A 24,968-nucleotide genomic window follows, 5' to 3' on the forward strand; every position below is an offset into this window, starting at 1 on the left:
CCTTGACTTCAGGAAGTTGAGCCTGCAGTGCGCCGAGATCGGGCCACTGCACTCCAGCATGGGTGACAGAGACCCTGTCTCAAAAATATAAAGTAAAATAAAATATGCCACCATTTTTGTAACCCTGGTTTGTCATTTATTCACTTTTCATATACTCGAAGCCTTAAAACAAGGCCAGTGGAAAGATCTCACTCCACGCAGCTTTGGGTGGCGGATGGCGTGGCTCCTACAGATGTGATTCTTTCGCGCTATTTTGTGGGAGCAGAAACGGAGGCTAGCCCAGGCCGCGAGAGGGCTGGGGCGGTGCGCGGGCTTGGGCAGGTGCGTCAGTCCGCAGGGGAACCCGGGGCTCCACCTGGGCGCGGCGAGGAAGTTGCACCATGTATGGGCAGCTACGTCAGGGGGGCGGGCCCGCAGCCACCGGGGAACGCCGAGCCGGGCCCATCCCAGTGAAAAGGCTGCCGCCGGACTGGGGGAGGCGTCGCCAAGTTCGGGACCGACGGACCAAGGCTGCGCGTCTCGCGGGTGGAGCCTGGAGGTGACCGCGCCGCTGCAACGCCCCCACCCCCCGCGGTCGCAGTGGTTCAGCCCGAGAACTTTTCATTCATAAAAAGAAAAGACTCCGCACGGCGCGGGTGAGTCAGAAGCCAGCAGCCGCGGACCCCGCGAAGCCGCCAGCCCGGGGATGTTCCGAGACTTCGGGGAACCAGGCCCGAGCTCCGGGAACGGCGGCGGGTATGGCGGCCCCGCGCAGCACCCGGCCGCAGCGCAGGCAGCCCAGCAGGTGAGAGGGGCCCGACGCCGGCGGTCCTCCGGGAGGACGGCGCGTGGGAGGCCGGGTCAACTGCCGCACACTCCGGGACTGGAGCCGGGAAGCGGAGTCTGGGCCGGCCTGGGGGCCGGGGCGAGGATCCTGCCCCTCGCCGTCCTGGGCCAGTTGCCCCCACTGCGCAGCGGGCGGCAGAGACCCGCGAACTCCCCTTCTCCCAGCCGCCCCCTTCTCCCTTGCAGTCCGCGTCCGTGCCTCTGTCTCCTTGCCCGCTTTCTCTCCTCCTGCCCACCTCTGACTTCTGCGTCCACCCTGCTTCAGAAGGGGCGTGGGCGCCTGGGTTGGCCGCCCCGACGGCTCAGAGGGTCTCTTCGCCTTGGGCTGAATTCCTGGGATCTGGAGTCTGGGCCGGGGTGAGATGTCCCAACACGGGAGGGAGGCGGGATCCGTCGGTAGAGCAGCTGGGCCAGGATGGAAGTCCCGGCCCGCTCTGCCACCGTCCGCGTGTCCGTCTGTCTGTTTGTCCTTCGCCCCTCCGTCGCCAAGTCCCTATCGTTTCTCCGCCTGGGGAGCCCCGGGGGGTCCGGGCAGTGGAATCTGCCAGGTCCCCGGAGACCGACCCTCGACCCCTTTGCCGAATGCGGCGAATAGAGACCTCGAGGTTCCGGGACGTGCGCGGGGTCAGGCTGCGGGCGACTCTCGTGACCCCGCTCCCGGCCCTTAACGGAGCCCGCTGCCCGCTGGGGGCACCCGGGACGCTGCAGGTGCCCGCTTCCTGTCGAGGGGCTGCGAGCACGTGTCGGCAGGGGAGGGAAGGAGGGGCGTCCGTTCCGCCGAGTCACGGCGGCTGAGTCACCCGGGGCGCCCCTCCCTTCCTGGCCCGGAGCGGCCCGGGCCCCGGACAACCTCGGGAGTGGGAGATGCCGCCGGCGGTGCCTTGGACCCGGAACTGGGGTCACTGGGCCGCCGGGCCCGCAGCGTTTGGGCTCGGGCTACTGCTGTCGGGACTTGCCTGGGCTTGTGGGGCGCTTCCCGGACGATCGGGCGCCCACACCCAGGGCCCAGCAGCAGAGCTCGAACCCACTTCTCCTAGAACACTGAGCCCCATCCCAACCCACTCCTCAGATAACAGGTTGATAGAATGGGAACAGGGACGTCGTGCTGGGTGCTTGCCACATCATTTACCGTATTTCACGGAGTCGAAGACCTCATCAATTGAAAAAACCCACCATAACTTTATGCTACTAATATTCTTTCTTTCTTTCCTTTCTTCCTTCCTTCCTTCCTTCCCCTCCCTCCCTCCCTCTTTCCTTCTTTCTTTCTTCTCTTTCTTCTCTTTTCTTTTTTCTTTTCTTTTTTGAGACAGGGTCTTCCTCTGTTGCCCAGGCTGTAGTGCAGTTGCACAAACTCAGCTCACTGTAGCCTCAACCTCCTGGGCTCAAGCAATCCTACTGAGATCCTAGCTGGGAAGCGACCTGGCCACAGGCACGCACCACCACACCCAGCTAATTTTTAAAATTTTTTTTGTAGAAATGAAGTCTCACTGTGTTGCCCAGTGTGACCTCGAACTCCTGAGCTCAAGTGATCCTACACAGCCTCCCAAAATGCTGGTGTGAGTCACCTTGCCTAGTCCACTAAAATTTTTTAAATTGCCAATTAAACTATGATTTCAGAGGTATTAAATGGTACTTCTTAACATCAATGAAATCCTGTAGTCTTCACCTGTAACAATATTAAAAATGAGGAAACTGAGGCACATGGAGGTTAAATAACTTGCCCATGGTCACACAGGCAGTAAGTAGCTGAGAGCTGAGATTAGAATTGGGACAGCCTGCCATGCCAGGTGGCTAAAGCCTGTCATCTCAACACTTTGGGAGGCTGAGGTGGGTGGACTGCTTCCGCTCAGGAATTTGAGACCACCCTGGGGCAACCTAGTGAGACCCTGTCTCTACAAAAAATTTTTAAAAAAATTAGCCAGGCCGTGCGCGGTGGCTCATGCTTGTAATCCCAGCACTGTGGGAGGCCAAGGCGGGTGGATCACCTGAGGTCAGGAGTTTGAGACCAGCCTGGCCAACATAGTGAAACCCCATCTCTACTAAAAATACAAAAATTAGCCAGGCACAGTTGTGGGCGACTGTAGTCCCAGCTACTTGGGACTACTTGGGAGGCTGAGGCAGGAGAATTGCTTGAACCAGGGAGGTGGAGGTTGCAGTGAGCCAAGATCAAGCCACTGCATTTCAACCTGGGCAACAAAGCAAGACTCTGTCTCAAAAAAAAAAAAAAAAAACAAATGTGGTGGTGCACGTCGGTAGTCCTAGCTACTTAGGAGCTAAAGTGGGAGGATTGCTTGAGCCCGCAGGTCACTGCACTCCAGCCTGGGCAACAGAGTGAGTCTCTGTCTCAAGAAAAAAAAAGCACTGGGATGGCCTGAACCCACAGCAGTGACTCTTTCCTGCCTCAGCCCCTCTGCACTGGGCACCTGCCACTTACCAGACTGTCGCACACATTCTCTCACTTGATTCTCACAGCCTCCCCATGAGATGGGAGCTGTAATTATCTTCTTCGTGCAAACAGGTGCAGGAGTGGGTAAGAGACCAGCTGCTGGGCTCAAATACTGTTTCCTACTCACTGGCTCTGTGTCTGTGGACAACTGTTCTCCTGTCTGAAAATGAAGATACTAGGCTGGGTGTGGTGGCTCAAGCCTGTAATCCCAGCACTTTGGGAGGCCAAGGCGGGTGGATTACCTGAGGTTGGGGGTTGGAGACCAGCCTGGCAAACATGGTAAAACCCTGTCTCTACTAAAAATACAAAAATTAGCTGGGCGAGGTGGTGCACACCTGTAATTCCAGCTACTTGGGAGGCTGGGGCAGGAGGATCACTCAAACTTGGGAGGCAGTTGAGCCAAGATCATGCCACTACACTCCAGCCTGGGCAACAGAGTGAGACTCCATCTCACAAAAAAGAAAAAAGAAAAGAAAATGAAGATACTACTGTGCCAATGATATGAGTCAGTATTTGTAAAGTGGTTAGAACAGTTCCTGGCAGTTTATACTTTATAAATGTTAGCTCCAATGGGGAAACAGGGGCACAGAAAGGTTATGTGACCTGCCCAAAACCACACAGTTTATGAGCAGGGATTTGCCACCAGGTCAGTCTCTGACTGCCAGGCTGTGTTCTTTCCGTTCTCAGAGCTAGCCTGTACATTGAAGGTAGACAACAGTGTAGCCTCTGCCCAGTGGAAGCCCCTCAATCCACACGGACCTCATCTGTGGCCTTCCATTTCTTATTCCTTAGAAGTTCCACCTCGTGCCAAGCATCAACACCATGAGTGGCAGTCAGGAGCTGCAGTGGATGGTACAGCCTCATTTCCTGGGGCCCAGCAGTTACCCCAGGCCTCTGACCTACCCTCAGTACAGCCCCCCACAACCCCGGCCAGGAGTCATTCGGGCCCTGGGGCCGCCTCCAGGGGTACGTCGAAGACCTTGTGAACAGGTAAGGCATTGCAGTGGTTCCGACTCCACCCAGGAGTGCTAGAGTGCAGAGAAGCTCCTGCCAGAAAGGAGAACATAGGGTTAGGAGAGAGTAAGGTAGGCTATAGGTGACTACTGCCCAAGGCTGAAAGTGATAGGAGCCCCATGGGAGGCCCAGAGGATACAACAGTCACTTCTGGATCAGGGAAAGCTTCCTGGAAAAGGTGGCATATTAGCCTAGAAGGATGGGTAGGACTGGCAGAGGCAGAGAGGAAGGAAAGTACATTCCAGGTAGAGAGGGATGGCAGGAGCAAGGATGGAGGTGGAGGCAAGAACATGTAACGTGCGCACATGGAATGGCGAGGGGGTCTCCACCTACCAACATGCATAGAGGGGACGCTTATGTTGTCTGGGAGAGAACAGGAACAAGACGGTTCCCTTCAGCTACTCCCTCAGTCTCAGTTTCCCTGTCTCATTTAATCCTCAAGAAACCTCTCTGGGGAATGTACCCTGGTTTTCCCCATCTTCCACCAAGGAAATGAAGGCACAGAGGGGTAGTCACTTGCCCAAGATCACACAAGTAGTGAGTAATGGCACAGAACTGGCCTTGGCTCCAGGTCTATCCAACTCTGAAGTCAGATCCTAACCACCAAGCCAAGGCCAGGTGCAGTAGCTCATGCCTGTAATCCCAGCACTTTGAGAGACCTAGGCAGGAGGATCACTTGAGGCCAGGAGTTAAAGACTAGGCTGGGCAACTTAGAGAGACCCTGTCTCTACTGAAAAAGACAAAATAAAATAAAACCCCCAAAACTAATCACCAAGCCACTCTGTCTCACTGGGAGCTAACAGAAGGCTCAAAGTAGAGCTAACTGAGAATTCTTGGCTCCCCAAAGCCCTTACCAAAATAACTGAATGGCGAGTCTTTAAAGGAGTGGCTCTCTTTCCTCTCCGTGGGGCATTTTGGTGTGGGAGACTATAGGGGATGAGTTTAAAAAGCTTGGTTGGCAGGTAGAGGATGGGGAGAGAGGTTAGGGCCCTGGGAAAGATGAGAGATAGCCAGGGACAGGTTTCCCAGAACAGGATGTCTGGCCTTTGTGGTGAGGAGGGACTGTGGTGTGAGCCACAGAAACGGGCCCGGGTTAAACCCTCTTGTGCATCCTTCCTTCCGCCTGGTTCTGCGGGTGACCCTTTGATCCTGCGTTCTCCAGGTAGGGCTGTGAGCTGTGAGTTGGATCCTTTCGGCAAAATGGTCTCACTCATCTGGCCTGTCACTCAATGTGGAATAGAGTGAGTGGGTTCTGTGGGTTCTAAGTCCTACTCTGGAACCATAAGCAAGTTACCCTCCATGGGCTTCAGTTTTTCATGGAAAGTTGGGTTAAGAATCTATGTTTGGCTGGGCGCGGTGGCTCAAGCCTGTAATCCCAGCACTTTGGGAGGCCGAGACGGGCGGATCGCGAGGTGAGGAGATCGAGACCATCCTGGCTAACACGGTGAAACCCCGTCTCTACTAAAAATACAAAAACTAGCCGGGCGAGGTGGCGGGCGCCTGTAGTCCCAGCTACTCGGGAGGCTGGGGCAGGAGAATGGCGTAAACCCAGGAGGCGGAGCTTGCAGTGAGCTGAGATCCGGCCACTGCACTCCAGTCCGGGCGACAGAGCGAGACTCCTCCTCAAAAAAAAAAAAAAAAAGAATCTATGTTTAAGGCCAGGTGTGGTGGCTCACACCTGTAATCCCAGCACTTTGGGAGGCTGAGGCGGGCAGGTCATGAGGTCAGGAGATTGAGACCGTCCTGACTAACATGGTGAAACCCCCTCTCTACTGAAAAATACAAAAAGCCGGGCGTAGTGGTGGGCGCCTGTAGTCCCAGCTACTTGGGAGGCTGAGGCAGGAGAATGGTGTGAACCCAGGAGGCGGAGCTTGCAGTGAGCTGAGATCACGTCACTGCACTCCAGCCTGGGCGACAGAGCGAGACTCCGTCTCAAAAACAAACAAACAAACAAACAACAACAACAGGCCGGGCGCGGTGGCTCACGCCTGTAATCCCAGCACCTTGGGAGGCCAAGGAGGGGGATCACCTGAGGTCAGGAGTTTGAGACCAGTCTGACCAACATGGAGAAACACCATCTCTATTAAAAATACAAAAAAATTAGCTGGGCATGGTGGCACATGCCTGTAATCCCAGCTCCAGCTACTAGGGAAGCTGAGGCAGGATTATCGCTTGAACCTGGGAGGTGGAGGTTGCAGTGAGCCAAGATCACACCATTGCACTCCAGCCTGGGCAACAAGAGTGAAACTCCATCTCAAAAAAAAAAAAAATCTATGTTTAAAAAAAAAAAAAGAGGCCAGGTGTGGTGGCTCCTGCTGGTAATCCAAGCTTTCTAGGAGGCCAGTGCAGGAGGATCCCTTGAGCCCAGGAGTTCCAGACCAGCCTGGGCAACACAGCAAGACCCCATCACTACAAAAAAAAAAAAAAAGTCCAAGCACAGTGGCTCATGCCTGTAATCTCAGCACTTTGGGAGGCTGAGGAGGGTGGCTCACCTGAGGTTAGGAGTTCAAGACCAGCCCGGCCAACATGGTGAAACCGCATCTCTACTAAAAATACAAAAATTAGCCAGGTGTGGTGGTGTATGCCTGTAATCCCAGCTACTTGGGAGGCTGAGGCATGAGAATCACTCGAATCCAGTAGATGGAGGTTGCAGTGAGTCGAGATCAGGCCAATGCATTCCAGCTTGGGAAAGAGTGAGACTCTGTCTTAAAAAAAAAAAAAAAAAAAAAAGGCGGGCGCAGTGGCTCATGCCTGTAATCCCAGCACTTTGGGAGGCCGAGGTGGGCAGATCATGAGGTCAGGTCAGGTGATCGAGACCATCTTGGCTAACACAGTGAAACCCCATCTCTACTAAAAATACAAAACATTAGTTGGGTGCGGTGGCGGGCGCCTGTAGTCCCAGCTACTCAGGAGGCTGAGGCAGGAGAATGGCGTGAACCCGGGAGGCGGAGCTTGCAGTGAGCCAAGATCAGGCCACCGCACTCCAGCCTGGGCGACAGAGCGAGACTCCGTCTCAAAAAAAAAAAAAAAGCCGGGCGTGGTGGCTCACACCTGTAATCCCAGCACTTTGGGAGGATGAGGTGAGCGGATCACGTGGTCAGGAGATCGAGACCATCCTGGCTAACACGGTGAAACCCCATCTCTACTAAATATACAAAAAATTAGCCAAGCGAGGTGGTGGGCGCCTGTAGTCCCAGCTACTGGGGAGGCTGAGGCAGGAGAATGGCGTGAACACGGGAGGCGGAGCTTGCAGTGAGCCGAGATCGTGCCACTGCACTCCAGCCTGGGCAACAGAGCGAGACTCTGTCTCAAAAAAAAAAAAAAACTTTGCATATTCTCAGTGAAAAAAACAAGAATCTATATAAAGTACTTGGCTGGCACATAGTAGGTTTCCAACACATTGCAACTTAATCAGCAGCACTCATTATCCCCTCCTAGTGCTTACAGCTCTTGGAAGAGGAGACTTGGTTGTCCAGAGATCCAGAAGGATGAGGGTCCTGCAAAGGGGGTGCTGAGGGGGAAAGGTCACTTCTGGCTGGGGAATAAGAGGGTTTCCTGGAGGCAGGAACATCTTAGTTGAGTCCTGAGAGATAAGGAGGGTTAGGGTTTGTGGAAGGGGAGGGCATTATGGGAGAGGAATGTTCACTAAAACTAGGTGCGAGGAGGAAATTTTATCAATCCAAGCAGACAGTGCCTCAGTGCAGAGAACTGGTTGGGTGCAGTGATCCCTAAATCACAGGCTGAGGGGGCCCTGCCATTACCTCTGCCAGGTCCTACCACTGGGCCACCGTGAGGGGCAAGTGCCAGGCAACCAGTGGCCCAGGGTCCTCCTCACTGCTGGTCTCACCCCCAGATCAGCCCCGAGGAAGAGGAGCGCCGACGAGTAAGGCGCGAGCGGAACAAGCTGGCTGCGGCCAAGTGCAGGAACCGGAGGAAGGAACTGACCGACTTCCTGCAGGCGGTGAGCACCAGCCCTGGTCCACCGAACTCTGAGGGACCCTGTCTCCCAGGAGCCCCCAAAGCCCCAGTATATGTAGCCCCTTCCCCACCATCCTAGCTCCTTGTCCGAGGGGCAGTCCTGGGAAAATGATGAGGAAAAATTGATTAAAAATTGGCTGCAGCATGTCTCACTGGTGGCAGAGCAGAGCTGAAGCTCAGCCAGCAATTTCCTTTTTTTTTTGAGACAGTCTTGCTCTGTCACCCAGGCTGGAGTGCAGTGGCGAGATCTCGGCTTATGGCTCACTGTGACATTTGTCTCCCAGGCTCAAGCAATTCTCATGCCTCAGCCTCCTGAGTACTGGGACTACAGGCACCTGCCACCCTACCCAGCTAATTTTTATATTTTTAGTAGAGACAGGGTTTCGCCATGTTGGCCAGGCTGGTCTCAAACTCCTGACCTCAAGTGATCCACCCGCCTCAGCCTCCCAAAGTACTGGGATTACAGGCCTGAGCCGCCGGCCCGTGCCAGCAATCTCCTAAAACGCCTGGGCCTGATGGGAGTCGTGCCCATTTTCTCCCAGGGGCTCATGGGAATTGCAGTCCAGACTTGCTGGGGACTCTCCACTGCCCCCCCTCACTCCCCACCCAACCCCAGCTCCTCAGAACCCTGAGTCCAAACATCTGAGGCTTCAGGATATTCAGCCCTCACCTTCCTGACTCCTCTCCTGATGTTCTACAGGAGACTGACAAACTGGAAGATGAGAAATCTGGGCTGCAGCGAGAGATTGAGGAGCTGCAGAAGCAGAAGGAGCGCCTGGAGCTGGTGCTGGAAGCCCACCGACCCATCTGCAAAATCCCCGAAGGAGCCAAGGAGGGGGACACAGGCAGTACCAGTGGCACAAGCAGCCCGCCAGCCCCCTGCCGCCCTGTACCTTGTATCTCCCTTTCCCCAGGGCCTGTGCTTGAACCTGAGGCACTGCACACCCCCACACTCATGACCACACCCTCCCTAACTCCTTTCACCCCGAGCCTGGTCTTCACCTACCCCAGCACTCCTGAGCCCTGTGCCTCAGCTCATCGCAAGAGTAGCAGCAGCAGCGGAGACCCATCCTCTGACCCCCTTGGCTCTCCAACCCTCCTCGCTTTGTGAGGCACCTGAGCCCTACACCCTGCAGGTGCCACCCTAACCAACGTCTTCTCCCCTTCCCCCACTGGTCCAGCTGGCCTGGACAGTATCCCACATCCAACTCCAGCAGCTTCTTCTCCATCCCTCTAATGAGACTGACCATATTGTGCTTCACAGTAGAGCCAGCTTGGGACCACCAAAGCTGCCCACTGTTTCTCTAGAGCTGGCCTCTCTAGCACAATTTGCACTAAATCAGAGACAAAATATTTCCCATTTGTGCCAGAGAATTCCTGGCAGCCCAGAGACTTTGTAGATCCTTAGAGGTCCTCTGGAGCCCTAACCCCTTCCAGGTCACTGCCACACTATCCGTCACCCTCTTCCTGTGATCCACCCAACCCTACCCCCGACAGAAGGTGCCACTTTGCCCACCTAGAACACTAACTCACCAGCCCCACTGCCAGCAGCAGCAGGTGATTGGACCAGGCCATTCTGCCGCCCCCTCCTGAACCGCACAACTCAGGAGGTGCCCACGGCTTCTGTGATGAGCAGGTCTGCGGATCTCAGCTTTGAGAAGCCTTCAGCTCCAGGGAATCCAAGCCTCCACAGCGAGGGCAGCTGCTATTTATTTTCCTAGAGAGTATTTTTATACAAACCTACCAAAATGGAATAAAAGGCTTGAAGCTGTGGCCTGAGCGCCTCACTGGACCCCAAGGCCAATGGGAGAGTATTTGAGCCCTAGGTCCCAGCCTTAGCTCTGCAGACTCACTGCATGACCTTGGACAAATTCTTTGATATTTTTGGACTTCGCCTTATCTGACAAGTGGGGCTACATCCGCTCGGCCTCATCTCCAGGACTGAGAGGAGAGAGTCCTCTGGGGTAAAAGCGAAGAGGCTTACCATCCCTCTTCCCGTGGGAGCCCACAGTGCTGTTGCGTGTGCCACGGTGGGGCGCTGTTATGCCCCCTTCCAGCCTCAGAGGAGGGGGCCGAGTGGTTCTAGGCCCCCAGCAGCTGCTTCCTGCCCCATTGTCTTGAACAGGAAGGAGCCGGGAAGGGAGCTGGAGCCACTTCAGGGGCGCCCGATGGGGGAAGTCCGCTTTACCACGGCCCCGCATCCCACCCCAGGCTCGAATGGGGGAATCATTAGTTCTGCAGTTCTTCTGGATAGGAATGGTACCCAGTTTCAGCACCCCACCCTCGCCCCCCAACCCCGGCGAGTACCAAACAGACGCTGCCCAGGCCGCGGGCTCCGCTTCCGTCCGGGTTTATTACTCCCAATCCAACCCCCAGCAAGTCCCTCCGCTCCAGCCTTCAGTCCCCCTGCTGCCCTGCCAGCAAGAGCGAGGGGCCCTTCTCTGTGTCAGGATTTCTTAGTCCATGCCAGCGACCCCTCTTGCGCAGCCAGGACGGCGTCCAGGTCCCGAGGTCCACAGCGGTCCCGGGGCTCGGGGAGCAATCCAGACGGACATCGGCGTGGAGGAGGCAGTGCCTTCAGTCATCGGGGGAACAGGCCAGGGGCAACTGATCCGGACTGCCCACGCTGCCAGTGCTGGAGCTTCCATCCCCTAGGTCGCGGGGCCCACACGGGGGCAGGGCAAGCTCGGGTGCTGGCCCGGCGCCTGAGCCCCCCGCGCCGCCAGGGCCGCCGCGGGGGCCCCATTCTTCGCCCAGCGCCAGGCAGAGCTCCTTAAGCGCCAGGTTCTCCCGCAGCAGCTCCTCCTGGCGGCCCTCCAGCTCGGCCAGCTTCTGCCAACAGCCGCCCAGGTCCTCGCGAACTGCCCGGGATGCTTGGGTCCCGAAGAGCTGCCACTGGCGCGCGGCGCGCCGCCCGCGCTGGCGCTCCGAGTCCAGGAAGCAGCAGAGGTCGCGCAGCTCACGGTTTTCTGCCTGCAGACGCCGGTTGAGCTGCTTGAGTTCGCGGATCTCGCCCAGGTGGCCCTGCAGCTGCCGATTCACCTCCTGCATGAGGCGGCCACGCTGCACCAGTGCCGCCAGGCGCGCCGCCTCCTCCCTCCGCAGGCGCCGCACTAGCTCTTCCTTGCCCAGCGCCGCCATCTCCTCGTCCGTCAGCTCCTCCAGGCCGCCTGCCTCGGCCTCCATGGCTGGTCAGGCCACTGGAGCATCGCCCGCCCGCCGCTGCGACCCAGGAGCCCCACGTCGGGCCCGGCGCCACTCAGGGTCGGGCTCCAGCTCCGCGCGCGGCAGGCAGTGGCCAAGGCAGCGTAGGCTGCAGCAGCTACCCCGGCTGGGCACGCGGCGGGGCGCGCGCCGGGGCGGGGCCGCACGACGTTATGAAAGGACAGCCAATCCGGTGAAACGTCCCCAGAAAGGGGCGGGGCCTGAATTCAGGGGGCCCCTTCCCCACCCACTCCTAGTGTTACTGATCCTCGCTGTCCAGGAAGGCCCGCGTTATCGCCCTCCGCACCGGTCTCAACCCGAAACTAGAAGCTTCGAACCTCCAAGTACCGGATCGCCCTAAGCTCGAGCCTAGGCGTCTCGGCTCTTCTGAGAACCAAGATTCAGGCGTCCACCCCTGACTCCTACTCATCCCCGACGGAAGTCAGATGGACCGCTCTCCAGTCCCTCTTTACCTTTGATCAAATTCGAAAGTCTGGGCTAAGGATTGCTCCCGGTTCCTCGGAACCCTAAGTCCAAACGTTCTAGCTCACCGTTAGACCACTATCCCTCCCAGGGAGCGTTTCTTGCCTGGGGGGAGGAACATACAGGATTCGTTTGTTCAATAAACGTTTTTTATGTGCAAGGCCCATGCAGAAATAAATTTAACCAAAATACTGATTCCTTCCTCAAGGAGGACGCAGTCTGTCCAGGAAGACAAGCTGTGTTAAACAAGAAACAAATCGGGGAGAAGTATGGTCTGAGGGTCCTTAAGAGGATTCCCGAAAGGGATGCTATCCAAGAGGCTCTGGTAGATCCACAGGACTTTGCCCAGTAAAGAGCTATTTCAGGGAGAGAGAATAACAAGGTAAAATACATTGGTGCCCGAAAGAGCTTAGCAGCTCTAGGAACAATGAGGATAGCTTCATGGTTTTTGAAAAGCAGATGTGTCCAGAAAACGCTGAGAGAGACAGCGAGGCTTCAAGGGTAGGTAAAAGCTAGATTCTTAAGAACTTCCAGTACTAGGTTGGAGCATTTCCAAAGGCCAGTAAGGATGTTAAGCAAAGGAGTAACATTTGTAAGGATGTTAAGCAAGGGAGCAATATTCTTTTTTTTTCTTTTCTTTTTTTTTTTTTTGAGACGGAGTCTCACTCTGTCGCCCAGGCTGGAGTGCAGTGGCCGGATCTCAGCTCACTGCAAGCTCCGCCTCCCGGGTTTACGCCATTCTCCTGCCTCAGCCTCCTGAGTAGCTGGGACTACAGGCGCCCGCCACCGCGCCCGGCTAGTTTTTTTGTATTTTTTAGTAGAGACGGGGTTTCACCATGTAAGCCGGGATGGTCTCAATCTCCTGACCTCGTGATCCGCCCGTCTCGGCCTCCCAAAGTGCTGGGATTATAGGCGTGAGCCACCGCGCCCGGCCAAGGGAGCAAATATTCTAAGATGTGCATTTGGCCGGGCGCAGTGGCTCACACCTGTAATCCCAGCACTTTGGGAAGCCGAGGCGGGCGGATCACGAGGTCAGGTGATCGAGACCATCCTGGCTAACACAGTGAAACCCCATCTTTACTAAAAATACAAAAAAGAAAGTAGCTGGGCGCGGTGGCAGGCACCTGTAGTCCCAGCTACTGGGGAGGCTGAGGCAGGAGAATGGCGTGAACCCAGGAGGCGGAGCTTGCAGTGAGCTGAGATAGCGCCACTGCACTCCAGCCTGGGCGACAGAGCTAGACTCCGTCTCAAAAAAAAAAAACCCAAAAAACAAAAAACAAATATATATATATACACACATACACACACACACACACACATATATATACACACACACACACATATATATATATATGCATTTAACTGGCCAAGATGGTGAAACCCCGTTTCTACTAAAAATACAAAAATTAGCCGGGCGTGGTGGGAGGAGCCTGTAATCCCAGCTACTCCGTAGGCTGAGGCAGAGAATTGCTTGAACCCGGGAGGCGGAGGTTGTAGTGAGCCGAGATCGCGCCACTACACTCCAGCCTGGGCGACAGAGCGAGAAGGCTCTGTCAAAAAAAAAAAAAAAAAAAGTATTTAAAAAGATTGGGCCGAACCCTGTGTGGGCCGAACCCTGCTGGGAGGGGACATAAACAGGGAGATTGGTAACTGTGACAAGGAGCAAGGAGGGCTAAGCAGAAAAACGGCTGGGGCAGTGTCAGTGGGGGTGGAGAGGACAAACAGATACTAGAAATATTCGGGAGGCAAATCAGCCGAACTGAATGTGGGGAGAGGAGTCTGGGAGAACGCCTAGGTTTCTCCTATGAGAACTGGCAGATGTTAGGGTTGTCACTGAGATAGCGACGCAGGAAAGAAACAAATGGGGAGAGCAAGAGGTCTGTCTAGAATATGTTGAGCTTTTGAGGGGCTTACGGGAAGAGTGTGGACGGACTTGGCCAACAGGCGGCCCCTCCGGATGTGAACTTCCAGGCAGAGCTCAGAAGGGCAGAATTAGAGACGTCAGTAGCTCGTGGGGATGGGGGTGTGGTTAAAACCAAGGTGGGAGCAGGAGCCCCAGGCCCAGGAGAGGTGCTCATGCGCAGGATGGACAAAAGGGTCTCCAGCAAGAGCCCGAGGAAGTCGGGCCATACCCCATTTTTGCGGAGAAGAGATTTAGTACAGAGCCCTGTGAAACCCCCTAAGTTTAGGATACAGATCAAACTTAGGAGGTCCCGAAGAGGGGAGAGAAGGTGGGAGAAAAGCCAGGAGGAAGTGAGGGGAGAGGTTGCGGGGACCGTGGTGGAGACGAAAGGAGGAACTCGCTTCGTGCTCCTGCAGACCGCCGGGGGGAGACAGGACGCAGGAGCCCGGACTCCCCCTGCCGGCGGGAGGAAGCGTTACTCCTCCGCGCAGTCCTCCCCCTCTCTTCTCTCGCCGCTCCCGCCCCGTCCCCGCCCCCACTGGCTGTGTCCCGGAAGTGGTCCTATGCTGGGTCCGCATGCCGGGAGCGGAATCTCGGCACTCCCGGAAGTGGCCTGGAGGCGGCGCGCCAGGCCCGAGCGGTGCTCACTCCTGCTCGGGGCACTGCGGCCCCGGGCGTCGCCATGACCAGCGAGCTGGACATCTTCGTGGGGAACACTACCCTTATCGACGAGGACGTGTATCGCCTCTGGCTCGATGGTTACTCGGGTCCGTGAGGGGCGTGTGGGGAAGCCCGTCAGCGGAGCGGTTGTTTTGAATGGGAGAGGGGGCGGGGCTAGGACTTGGGCATCCTTTAGGGAAGTGGGCAAGCGCCTGGGAATAAGGAGTGTTATAGGGGTAGAGGATGGAATCCCTTAAGGGCTTCTGGCGTCGGCGGGGCGGGACCTGATGCTAGCGCCCACTTTCCAGTGACCGACGCGGTGGCCCTGCGGGTGCGCTCGGGAATCCTGGAGCAGACGGGCGCCACGGCAGCGGTGCTGCAGAGCGACACCATGGACCATTACCGCACCTTCCACATGCTGGAGCGGCTGCTGCACGCACCACCCAAGCTACTGCACCAGCTCATCTTCCAGATTCCGCCCTCCCGGCAGGCACTGCTCATCGAGAGGTGCTCACCCTGTGGGATGGTGGAGACATCAACCAGTCTGACTGTATACCCATTTTCCCGGCTGAAACGGGCCCAGGGAGGGATGGGACTTACCCAGCCATCAGAAAGTTGAGAGCAGAAGGGGTCAGACCCAGGCCCCGCCAGGCCCCCTTTCCTCTCTTTTGTGGGAGGGTCAATGGTGTTGTCTGACTCCACAAGGTACTATGCCTTTGATGAGGCCTTTGTTCGGGAGGTGCTGGGCAAGAAGCTGTCCAAAGGCACCAAGAAAGACCTGGATGACATCAGCACCAAAACAGGCATCACCCTCAAGAGCTGCCGGAGACAGGTGGGCACTGCACCCACACAGACACAGCATCCCATTTGCACTTCACTCCTTCCCTTTGACCACTGCCCCAGCTCCAGCCTCTGACTGTGGCAGCAGCTTCATACCTAGTCTTCTCCTCCCTTTCCCTTTCCCCTCCTTTTTTTTTTTTGAGATGGAGTCTTGCTTTGTGCCCCAGGCTGGAGTGCAGTGGTGTGATCTCGGCTCACTGCAACCTCCGCCTACTGTGTTCAGGTGATTCTTGTGCCTCAGCCTCTGCAGTAGCTGAGATTACAGGTGCCTACCACCACACCCGGCTAATTTTTGTATTGTTAATAAAGACGGGGTTTCACCATGTTGGCCAGGCTTGTCTTGAACTCCTGGCCTCAAGTGATCATCTGCCTTGGCCTCCCAAAATGCTGGGATTACAGGTGTGAGCCACTGTGCCTGGCTCCCTGTTGCTCCTTCCAAGCTATCCTGTACTGTATGGCCAGAGTGACATTTCAGAAGCCCAGATCTGACTTTGGGCTCCCACTGCCTCCTGGGTAGCAGCTGCACTTCTTGGCTTTGACCTATGGACTGTCCTGTGATCTCGTCCCTGCAGACCTCTCTAGGCTTACATTTCTCCAGCCCCCAGGCTTTCCTTTACTCATGTTGCTCTACCTGGAGGGTACTGTTCTTGGCAATATCTACCCCTTGAAATCCAAGACAGGAGATGAGATGCCACCTTCTCCACAAGCCTTTTTGGTACGCCAGGAAGAAATAACCCTTCCGGGCCTTTGATGCCTTTCTTTTGTATCTCCTGTGAGCTTTCTGTTTATAGCTTAGCATTTGTTTTTTATTTTTTAGTTCCTGGGGCTTAGCCAGGAAAGTCTGTTCCAACTCAAACTTGTGAAAATCTGGAGAGCATGGTGCTAAAATGGGGTTGGATTTAGAGCTAAGATTGAGTAAACATTTATCCAAGGCAAGATACGGCAGGATCGGCCGGGCGCGGTGGCTCAAGCCTGTAATCCCAGCACTTTGGGAGGCCGAGACGGGCGGATCACGAGGTCAGGAGATCGAGACCATCCTGGCTAATACGGTGAAACCCCGTCTCTACTAAAAATACAAAAACTAGCCGGGCGAGGTGGCGGGCGCCTGTAGTCCCAGCTACTCGGGAGGCTGAGGCAGGAGAATGGCGTAAACCCGGGAGGCGGAGCTTGCAGTGAGCTGAGATCTGGCCACTGCACTCCATTCTGGGCGACAGAGCGAGACTCCGCCTCAAAAAAAAAAAAAAAAAGATACGGCAGGAGCTGCTAAGCATTTGAGTTGATAACAAGCACTAATAACCAATAGTTGGTTGAAGGAATAACAGATGCTAAATCAGCACTTGCCAACTGGATAGGTGGATGGGGAAGGGAAGGATGTTCAATAAGCGGTTTATTGGGTGAGTGACATGGTGGACACTCTGACCAGTCCTCTCTTCTACTTTAACTGCCCTGCAGTTTGACAACTTTAAGCGAGTCTTCAAGGTGGTAGAGGAAATGCGGGGCTCCCTGGTGGACAATATTCAGCAACACTTCCTCCTCTCTGACCGGTTGGCCAGGTGAGGAACTAGCCACCTCCCCATCCTGCACACTACTTCCCTGGGCCCTGAGGCTCGTCCACCTCCCTACCCCAACCCTTCTGACCTCCTTAGTATGCCGGGGGAATGATTATTCCACTTTTGGTCTGTACTTTTTGTTTTTTTTTTTTTTTTTGAGACAGAGTTTCACTCTTGTTGCCCAGGCTGGAATGCAATGGTGCAATCTTGGCTCACTGCAACCTCTGCCTCCCGGTTCAAGCAGTTCTCCTGCCTCAGCCTCCCGAGTAGCTGGGATTACAGGCTTGAGCCACCGCACCCAACTTGGTCTGTACTTTGGACCAGACTGACCTGGATGCGAAGCACAGTCCAGCGATTGCCAGTTGGGCTGTTGAGAGATGCCATATGTAAAGCCATGGCACAGCCCTGGCACTTACGAAGTGCTCAGTAAATAGTAACTCTTATCCTTGTGGTTTCCCACTGTATCCACTAGGAAACTTGGGCTGGAACCTTCTCTTCGCACAGATGGGGAAAGGGCGTAGAGAAGTGACTTGAGACATGTCACACAGCGACTTGAGGCGGAGAGAGGCCAGAACTCGGACACCCAGCTGAGGTTGCAGCTGCTTCCTAAGAAGGAATTTCAAGCCCTAAGAGGACTCTCCTCTCTTCTGTGCAGGGACTATGCAGCCATCGTCTTCTTTGCTAACAACCGCTTTGAGACAGGGAAGAAAAAACTGCAGTATCTGAGCTTCGGTGATTTTGCCTTCTGCGCTGAGCTCATGATCCAAAACTGGACCCTTGGAGCCGTCGGTGAGGCCCCCATTGACCCAGGTGCCTGGATGCCTCCCCATCCTCAGGACCTGATTCCCCACCAGTAGTTTCTCCCACAGGCCCCCAGTTCCCAGCATTCGCTCCCGTTCAGGGCCCACACCCAGACTCCCCCGCCCATAGAATGTTTTCCCTACACACAGCTTGTCTGCAGACAAAGGGCCTATAGCCTCTCTGTGGCCCGGGGCATGTCACTGCATCTCTCTGACACTCCATTTCCTCTTCTGTCCCTAGGGGGGAAATGAGGTAGTGGGTGAGGAAAGGCTTAGGCTATCCTAGGAGGGGATTTTATCACACACCGCAACCCCCTTCATGGCCTCATAGACTCGCAGATGGATGACATGGACATGGACTTAGACAAGGAATTTCTCCAGGACTTGAAGGAACTCAAGGTGCTAGTGGCTGACAAGGACCTTCTGGACCTGCACAAGAGGTAACCTTGTAGGGGGCCATGGGGCAGGGCCTGCAGTAGGGGCCCAGGTGGCTATAGGTGTGACCCGGTCTCTGCAGCCTGGTGTGCACTGCTCTCCGGGGAAAGCTGGGCGTCTTCTCTGAGATGGAAGCCAACTTCAAGGTCTGTGGTCCCATCCAGCCCCTGGCCCTTGGCATCGTCAGCCTCCAGTTCGCCACCCCTACTGGGCAGCTCTGCCCCTCCCAGGGACTGGCCAGCAGGTGGTGCTGCTGCTCCCTCTGGTGGCCGCTGACGGTGGCTGCTGACGGTGGCCGCTGACGGGAGCAGCTCATAAACAATGGGGACTTGGTTGATGGAGGGAGGTGGATGGATCTGGGGAGGGACCTACTCCTCCCCCAGCTTCTGTGCTCAGCTCCCAACTTCTGGGGCAGAAAGCAGAACTCCAAGGATCCCTGCCCCACAGAACCTGTCCCGGGGGCTGGTGAACGTGGCCGCCAAGCTGACTCACAATAAAGATGTCAGAGACCTGTTCGTGGACCTCGTGGAGAAGGTGAGCTGTCGTGCCCTCTGACACCCAACCTGGCCTGTTCCCGGCCTAGACGAGTGCTAAGTATTCTCTTGGGCCCACAGTTTGTGGAACCCTGCCGCTCCGACCACTGGCCGCTCAGCGACGTGCGGTTCTTCCTGAATCAGTATTCAGCGTCTGTCCACTCCCTTGATGGCTTCCGGTGAGCAGTCCTGTCCTCCTGTCCAGCTTGGCCTTGCCCCAGCCTGCCACCTGCCAGGACCTCTCCTCCTGCAGACTCAAGGTTCCTCATTCTGCTACCCTGGGGGTAGGACCAAAACTCTAGCTCCCCCTCTTAGAAGCTGTGTGATTTGGGGCAGGTTTCTTAACCTCTCCATGCCTCAGTTTCCTCATATACAAACTGGAGTTCGTCATGAGAAGAATTGTAAGAATTTTCTAAGGGCTAAATGAATGAAGGTGTAGAAAGCACTCAGGGCAGGGCCTCCACCACTGTGAGTGTTGTGAAAACTCAGCTGTCACTGTTCATGTTCTTACAGACACCAGGCCCTCTGGGACCGCTACATGGGCACCCTCCGCGGCTGCCTCCTGCGCCTCTATCATGACTGAGGCCCCTCCCAATGTCCCGCCCACACTGACAATAAAGTTGCCTTGAGTTTGGAGACTGGTCTTCGCTCCGGGGAGCAGGTGAGGGGCGTGCAGATGTGCCTGTGTTTGTCTCTGAGCACCTGGTGTCCGTGTACAAGGATGGACATTTATAGTGGCCCCTTGAGATATGACTGGGTCATATCTCAGGGAATGGTGTCTGTGCTCCGCCCATCCACCAGAAGAGTCCACTCACAAGCCAGAGGTCTTGGTTTATTCAGGCCGTATTGCGATTGGGAAGATGGGCAAAAACCTGGGGGTAGGGCTGGCGAGGAGGCAGCTGGCCTAACAGGACAGAGCTGAGGGGCCCAGGTGGGTTCAGGGAGGGCAGGAGACTCGGGGCTTCACATCCGGTTTCTGCACACGGGCAGTGAGCGGGAACTTGGTGATGCCACAGGTATTGCTCCCTCGGTGCAGCCGGAAGTAGCCCTAGAAGGTTAGGGGACACAGGGGTGGGAAGGTGGGAAGAGGCCTGTTCTGCTTTGCCCCTCCCCCAATAGATCACACTCACCTTCTCTCCCCACTGGGCCCCCCAGGAGTTCTTCAGGATCCAGTATGGGGTGGGGTGTGGAGGCTGAGGCTGAGGCTGAGACTGGGATGAGACTGTCTCCGCCCGTGTCCCCTCTGACTTGATGCTGCCAAAACCCACCAGCAGGACAGAGTGGTCTACAAGCTGGGGGTCACAGGTGGTGGGTGTGGCCTTGATCACACCTTTCTGGTATAGCTGCAGGGGGTGGGGGCCGAGGGGCTGAGTGTAGGGCCAAGTCCCCTGTATTCCCCTCCCCCGCCAGCTCCCCCATCCCACCTGCAGGGGCTTCATGTTGATGGTCACAGTGATGGGGCCGTAAGTGGCCAGGTACTGGGCAATTCCTGGGGACGAGAGCATCATCAGACCCTTGGCATGTGGGCGTGTGGGTTTCTCTCTCGCTCCTTCGCTCCCCCACCCCCTCTTGTCTTCTAGCCCTGTCGCCCAGTGTGTCTGCCTCTGTCCTGGTGTCTGTCCCTGCCATCCACCCATGTCCCTGCCCTGCCCGCACCGTGCTCGCTGTTCTGCAGCATGATGAAGTCCTGGATCCAGGCCACCTTGTGGTACTTCTTGGCGTGGCACCCTTGGGCTCTGACTTGGCCCTGGAACGGGTAGTCCTTTTCACTGGCCAGGCCGCCTGCAGATAAGTAAGACAAGGGAGGAGGCTCCGCACCTGCCCACCCTGTCCCCCTGCAGATGCACAGAGTGGCAGGGCAGCGCACTCACTGTTGTTGAGGACAGTTATGAACGCGTCCCAGACGAAGCCACCATGGCAGCCATCCCCACAGCGACCACAGTCCAGCAGTTCTGGTGCAAGAAGGGACAGTGTGGGTGACCAGGCCCTAGGCCTCCCTCCCCTGTCACACCCGCACCCTCTCTCAGCCCTACCCTGCACGGAGACATCCACGAAATCCCAGAAATGGATGCGCCACAGGGCCTCTATGTTGCCTGCTGCTGCCATGGCCCAGCAGCAGTTGCAGTTTTTCTGGAGGGCGAGAGGGTGAGGCGGGGCTAGGTGTTCGGGCCATGCCCCTCTCCTTCCCACCACTTAGCTGAATTAGAGTGAGCTGAGTAGGGGCAGATACCTGGTCCTTGATGGGTGAGATGGCACCGGCCACCTTCCGCCAGTCACAGGTGAAAGGCACTGACTCCTCTGGCTCTTCGGACCCTATCTCTCTGCCCATGCCGGGGACCCTTCCAGCTGCCCTCCGAAACCCATAGAGCTGGCCAAACTCCTCCTCTGGGGAACAGACAGGGCCACTGAGGTCTCTGTTTTGACCCCTTCTCCCTGTTCTGCCTCTCCCACTCCAGCCCTTGGTCCCATAATGCCCTGAGGGGCAAAAAGGCAAGGATAGGCTGTGCGTGGTGGCTCATGCCTATAATCCCAGCACTTTGGGAGGCCAAGGCAGATGGATCACTTGAGGTCAGGAGTCTGAGACCCCATCTCCACAAAAAGTAGAAAAATTAGCTGGGTGTGGTCGTGCGGGCTTGTAGTCCCAGCTACTTAGAAGGCTGAGAGGTTGGGGGAATTGCTTGAGTCTAGGAGGTAGAGGCTGAGTGAACTGTGATTGCACCATTGTACTGCAGCCTGGACAACAGAGCAAGACCCTGTCTCAAAAAGGCAGGGGTGCCAAGCCTAGAGAGGCTGGACTCCCTGCTGGGTGCTTCTGTGCAGCTGCTGTGCTGGCCCCTAGGCTGGGCTAGGACACAGGGCTGCAGAGATTCTGCCCCTGCACTGGGTGATTTGATACCAGCACCCAAGCCCCTGGTCCTCAGAGAAATGAATTTCCTTCCCTGGGAAGTGAAAATCGAAGGTCCACTGGGTCTAGCTGCCAGTGTCCCTGGGGAGACCGCTTCCCCCACCACCACCTACAGGCCAGAAGGGTTAATGGTACCTGTGAGGTCACTGAATGGAGTCACCCCAAACTCAGCTGTGCCCAAGTCCTCCTCCTGCAGCCGCTGAGCCTGCGCCAGGTTGTGGGCAAAGATGTCCAGGCGGCGAGCATGCTCTAGACCAAGAGGGAGTTGTCCTAGGCTGACTCCCAAACCCTCAGGGGCAGGAAGTAGCCACTGGCTGGGCATCCTTCCACCCACACCCACCCAGTTGAGCACTGGCTCCTTTCGTGTAGCCCCTACAAGGCCCCACTGCAGATACCCAGGCCCAGGAAGTGGTTACCCAGCCCACTAGGGTTGGGTTTTCCCCAGAGACAGCGAGAGGACCATCTCTGGCCACCCTGGATGGGAAGTCAGGCAAGGGGTCTGGTGGCAGTGACTCAAGGAAAGGATGTGCGGCCAGAGACCAGCTTCCTGCCAGGCCACCTCCTTTACACCTCTGACTGCAGGAGGAGAGCTGGAACATGACGGGGAGAGGAGGCGACGGCACGGGCAGCCTGGGCTAAAAGGCACACGCAGACCAGTGCCCTAGAAAGATCAGTACAGCGAGGGGGCAGGGGCAGGGGTTAGATCATGGGCTAGAGAAGAAGTCCCCAACGTCGGGACAAAATGGGTGTCCTTGGGTGTTTGCTGAATGAACGAATGACTAGGTGGTGGCCCCCTGCCCACTGCCTGGAATCGCAGGGAAGTGACTGCGGAGCCAGGAGATCATGTAGGACTAGGGCAGGACGTCACCCCCTGCCACTGCCCTCCAGATCCATAGCAAAGAATGATCCTGGACCCACTCATGCTTTCAGGAAACCAGGGAGTACATGCCCAGCCCTGCCCTGTCCTGCTGAGTGGCCTTGGCCATGCCTGTTCCCCACCCTGAGCTTCGATTTTTTCATCTATTACAAAGTGGTATGGCTGGGCTCGGTGGCTCACACCTGTAATCCCAGTCCTTTGGGAGGCTGAGGCAGGTGGATCACCTGAGGTCAGGAGTTCAAGACCAGCCTGGCCAACATGGTAAAACTCTATCTCTACTAAAAATGTAAAAGTCAAGTGTGGTGGCAGGCGCCTGAAATCCCAGCTACTTAGAGGCTGAAGCAGGGGAATCGCTTGAACCCGGGAGGTGGAGGTTGCAGTGAGCCAAGATGACGCCATCGCACTCCAGCCTGGTCAACAAGAGTGAAACTCCGTCTCAACAAAAAAGTGGGGGCTTGGAGTGGAGATGTATGTGCCCTGTGATACCTTCTGGGCTCAGGTAACTCCGGTTGAACTGGATCTGGAACAGCTTGAAGGCCTCTTTCAGCTCCAGCGGCTGGGGACCGAGGTCCTGGCAAGGAACCAAGGGTAGAGAGGGGCAGTAGGCAGAGGAATCATTGCTGGGGCCGCACCTTAGCTCCTAGCCGTGCAAGGACTGGGCTAGGGGTCAGCCAGTTAGCCTTTTCTGTCTTCCCATGTGCCCTTGGGCACGTCAGCCCCCTCTCCAGCCTCAGTGACTCCCTCTGAAAAATGAGAATGACAGGCCAGCTATTTCTGAAGGGATGACCCCAGGTGTGGGACTGGCAGTGGTAAGGTTTTGGGAGTACTTACCTGGGCCCTAAGGGAGCCTCTGATGCCTTGGGCTAGGCCTGCCACCAACAGGGCCAGGAGGCAGGAGGGGTAGGCAGTCAGTGCCATGCTGGTGCAGTCTGGAGTGGCGTGGAGGCAGGAAGCCGTGCAGATCGAGGGTGTGAGGGCAGGGCTAAAGAAACCACGAAGGGGAAGACAGGCTTGGTGGGTGGGGGGTGGACCCCTAGAACCCACAACTTGCTTAGGCCTTCAGGCTTTCAGTCCTCTGCCTGTCTGCTCCCCAACCCACCCCTTTTTCTTTCTTTTTTTTTTTCTACCCAGGTTGGAGTGCAGTGGCACAATCTGGGCTCACTGCAACCTCTACCTCCCGGGTTCAAGCGATTCTCCTGCCTCAGCCTTCCGAGTAGCTGGGACTACAGGCATGCACCACCATGCCCAGCAATTTTTTTGTATTTTCAGTAGATACAGGGTTTCACCATGTTGGTCAGGCTGGTCTCGAACTCGTGACCTCAGGTGATCCATCCGCCTCAGCCTCCCAAAGTGCTGGGATAACATGCGTGAGCCACTGCACCTGGCCAAAGGAACCACTCTTGCTCATACTATGAAGCTCAGTCACCTCAATGGCTGCCTCTTTCAAGAAGCCTTCCCTGCTTCCCCAACCTCTGGTAGAAGCTTTGCAGCCCCTTCAGCCCAGCTGCACCTGTGCCCATTGGGCATCTGCCTCCAGCCACACCAGAAGTGTTCGGTTTGCTCATGTCCTCGGTGCCCAGGATAGGGCTAGGCATGGGGCGGGCTGGCTAGGTGTTTGTTGACTAAACAATTGATCATCATAAGTTGTAAACAAGAAAGCAGGCTGGCCGGGCGCGGTGGCTCAAGCCTGTAATCCCAGCACTTTGGGAGGCCGAGACGGGCGGATCACGAGGTCAGGAGATCGAGACCATCCTGGCTAACACGGTGAAACCCCGTCTCTACTAAAAATACAAAAAACTAGCCGGGCGAGGTGGCAGGCGCCTGTAGTCCCAGCTACTCCGGAGGCTGAGGCAGGAGAATGGCGTAAAACCCGGGAGGCGGAGCTTGCAGTGAGCTGAGATCCGGCCACTGCACTCCAGCCCGGGCGAAAGAGCAAGACTCCGTCTCAAAAAAAAAAAAAAAAAAAAAGAAAGCAGGCTGGGCACAACGGCTCATGCTTGTAATCCCATCACTTTGGGAAGCCAAGGTAAGAGAATCATTTGAGCTCAGGAGTTGGAGACAAACCTGGGCAACTGAGCAAGGCTTCATCTCTACTAAAAAAATAATAATAGGCCGGGCGCGGTGGCTCAAGCCTGTAATCCCAGCACTTTGGGAGGCCGAGACGGGTGGATCACGAGGTCAGGAGATCGAGACCATCCTGGCTAACGCGGTGAAACCCCGTCTCTACTAAAAAAATACAAAAATCTAGCCTGGCGAGGTGAAGGGCGCCTGTAGTCCCAGCTACTCGGGAGGCTGAGACAGGGGAATGGCGTAAACCCGGGAGGCGGAGCTTACAGTGAGCTGAGATCCGGCCACTGCACTCCAGCCCGGGCTACAGAGCGAGACTCCGTCTCAAAAAAAACAAACAAACAAACAAACAAAAATACTAATAAAAAGTTAGCCAAGCATGGTGGTGCTCTCCTGTAGTCCCAGCTACTGGGGAGGCTGAGGCCAGTGGGATTGCTTGAGCCTGGAA

At 56.2% G+C, this 24,968-nt stretch overlaps 4 protein-coding genes across 7 annotated transcripts; 2 read left to right on the top strand and 2 right to left on the bottom strand.

Moving 5' to 3' along the window:
• Positions 1 to 437: 437 nt before the first annotated feature.
• Positions 438 to 10,055, top strand: FOSL1 (FOS like 1, AP-1 transcription factor subunit). Of its 2 annotated transcripts, XM_033207822.1 has the most exons (4): positions 438 to 784; positions 4,064 to 4,261; positions 8,139 to 8,246; positions 8,964 to 10,055. In XM_033207822.1, the coding sequence occupies exons 1-4, from the start codon at positions 686 to 688 to the stop codon at positions 9,372 to 9,374; spliced, it is 816 nt and encodes a 271-aa protein (XP_033063713.1). In that variant the 5' UTR covers positions 438 to 685; the 3' UTR covers positions 9,375 to 10,055. The 2 variants fall into 2 exon arrangements, with proteins under 2 accessions (XP_033063713.1, XP_033063714.1); XM_033207823.1 differs by lacking the exon at positions 8,139 to 8,246.
• Positions 10,056 to 10,597: 542 nt separating this feature from the next.
• On the bottom strand, positions 10,598 to 11,817 carry CCDC85B (coiled-coil domain containing 85B). The gene has a single exon (XM_033207824.1). The coding sequence runs from the start codon at positions 11,447 to 11,449 to the stop codon at positions 10,841 to 10,843; it is 609 nt and encodes a 202-aa protein (XP_033063715.1). The 5' UTR covers positions 11,450 to 11,817; the 3' UTR covers positions 10,598 to 10,840.
• A 2,565-nt stretch (positions 11,818 to 14,382) lies between these two features.
• Positions 14,383 to 19,346, top strand: FIBP (FGF1 intracellular binding protein). Of its 3 annotated transcripts, none has more exons than XR_004436211.1 (10): positions 14,383 to 14,620; positions 14,822 to 15,020; positions 15,219 to 15,345; positions 16,806 to 16,906; positions 17,559 to 17,713; positions 18,035 to 18,143; positions 18,221 to 18,284; positions 18,586 to 18,672; positions 18,753 to 18,931; positions 19,185 to 19,346. XR_004436211.1 is itself a non-coding variant. In XM_033207826.1 (10 exons), exons 1-10 carry the CDS (start codon positions 14,536 to 14,538, stop codon positions 19,252 to 19,254), a joined length of 1,095 nt encoding a protein of 364 aa, XP_033063717.1. In that variant the 5' UTR covers positions 14,383 to 14,535; the 3' UTR covers positions 19,255 to 19,307. The 3 variants fall into 3 exon arrangements, 2 of the variants coding, with proteins under 2 accessions (XP_033063717.1, XP_033063718.1); XM_033207826.1 differs by having other exon boundaries at positions 18,753 to 18,850; positions 19,185 to 19,307; XM_033207827.1 differs by having other exon boundaries at positions 14,385 to 14,620; positions 17,559 to 17,692; positions 18,753 to 18,850; positions 19,185 to 19,307.
• Positions 19,347 to 19,482: 136 nt separating this feature from the next.
• Positions 19,483 to 23,445, bottom strand: CTSW (cathepsin W). Its single transcript, XM_033207825.1, has 10 exons — positions 23,285 to 23,445; positions 22,940 to 23,024; positions 21,712 to 21,825; positions 20,902 to 21,056; positions 20,705 to 20,801; positions 20,543 to 20,623; positions 20,328 to 20,453; positions 20,096 to 20,160; positions 19,802 to 20,014; positions 19,483 to 19,719 (listed from the first exon to the last, which is right to left on the bottom strand). The coding sequence occupies exons 1-10, from the start codon at positions 23,369 to 23,371 to the stop codon at positions 19,609 to 19,611; spliced, it is 1,134 nt and encodes a 377-aa protein (XP_033063716.1). The 5' UTR covers positions 23,372 to 23,445; the 3' UTR covers positions 19,483 to 19,608.
• Between the last annotated feature and the right edge of the window lie 1,523 nt (positions 23,446 to 24,968).

This window comes from Trachypithecus francoisi, unplaced genomic scaffold, assembly GCF_009764315.1.
Source record: "Trachypithecus francoisi isolate TF-2019V2 unplaced genomic scaffold, Tfra_2.0 Lachesis_group8, whole genome shotgun sequence".
Classification (NCBI taxonomy): Eukaryota; Metazoa; Chordata; class Mammalia; order Primates; family Cercopithecidae; genus Trachypithecus; species Trachypithecus francoisi.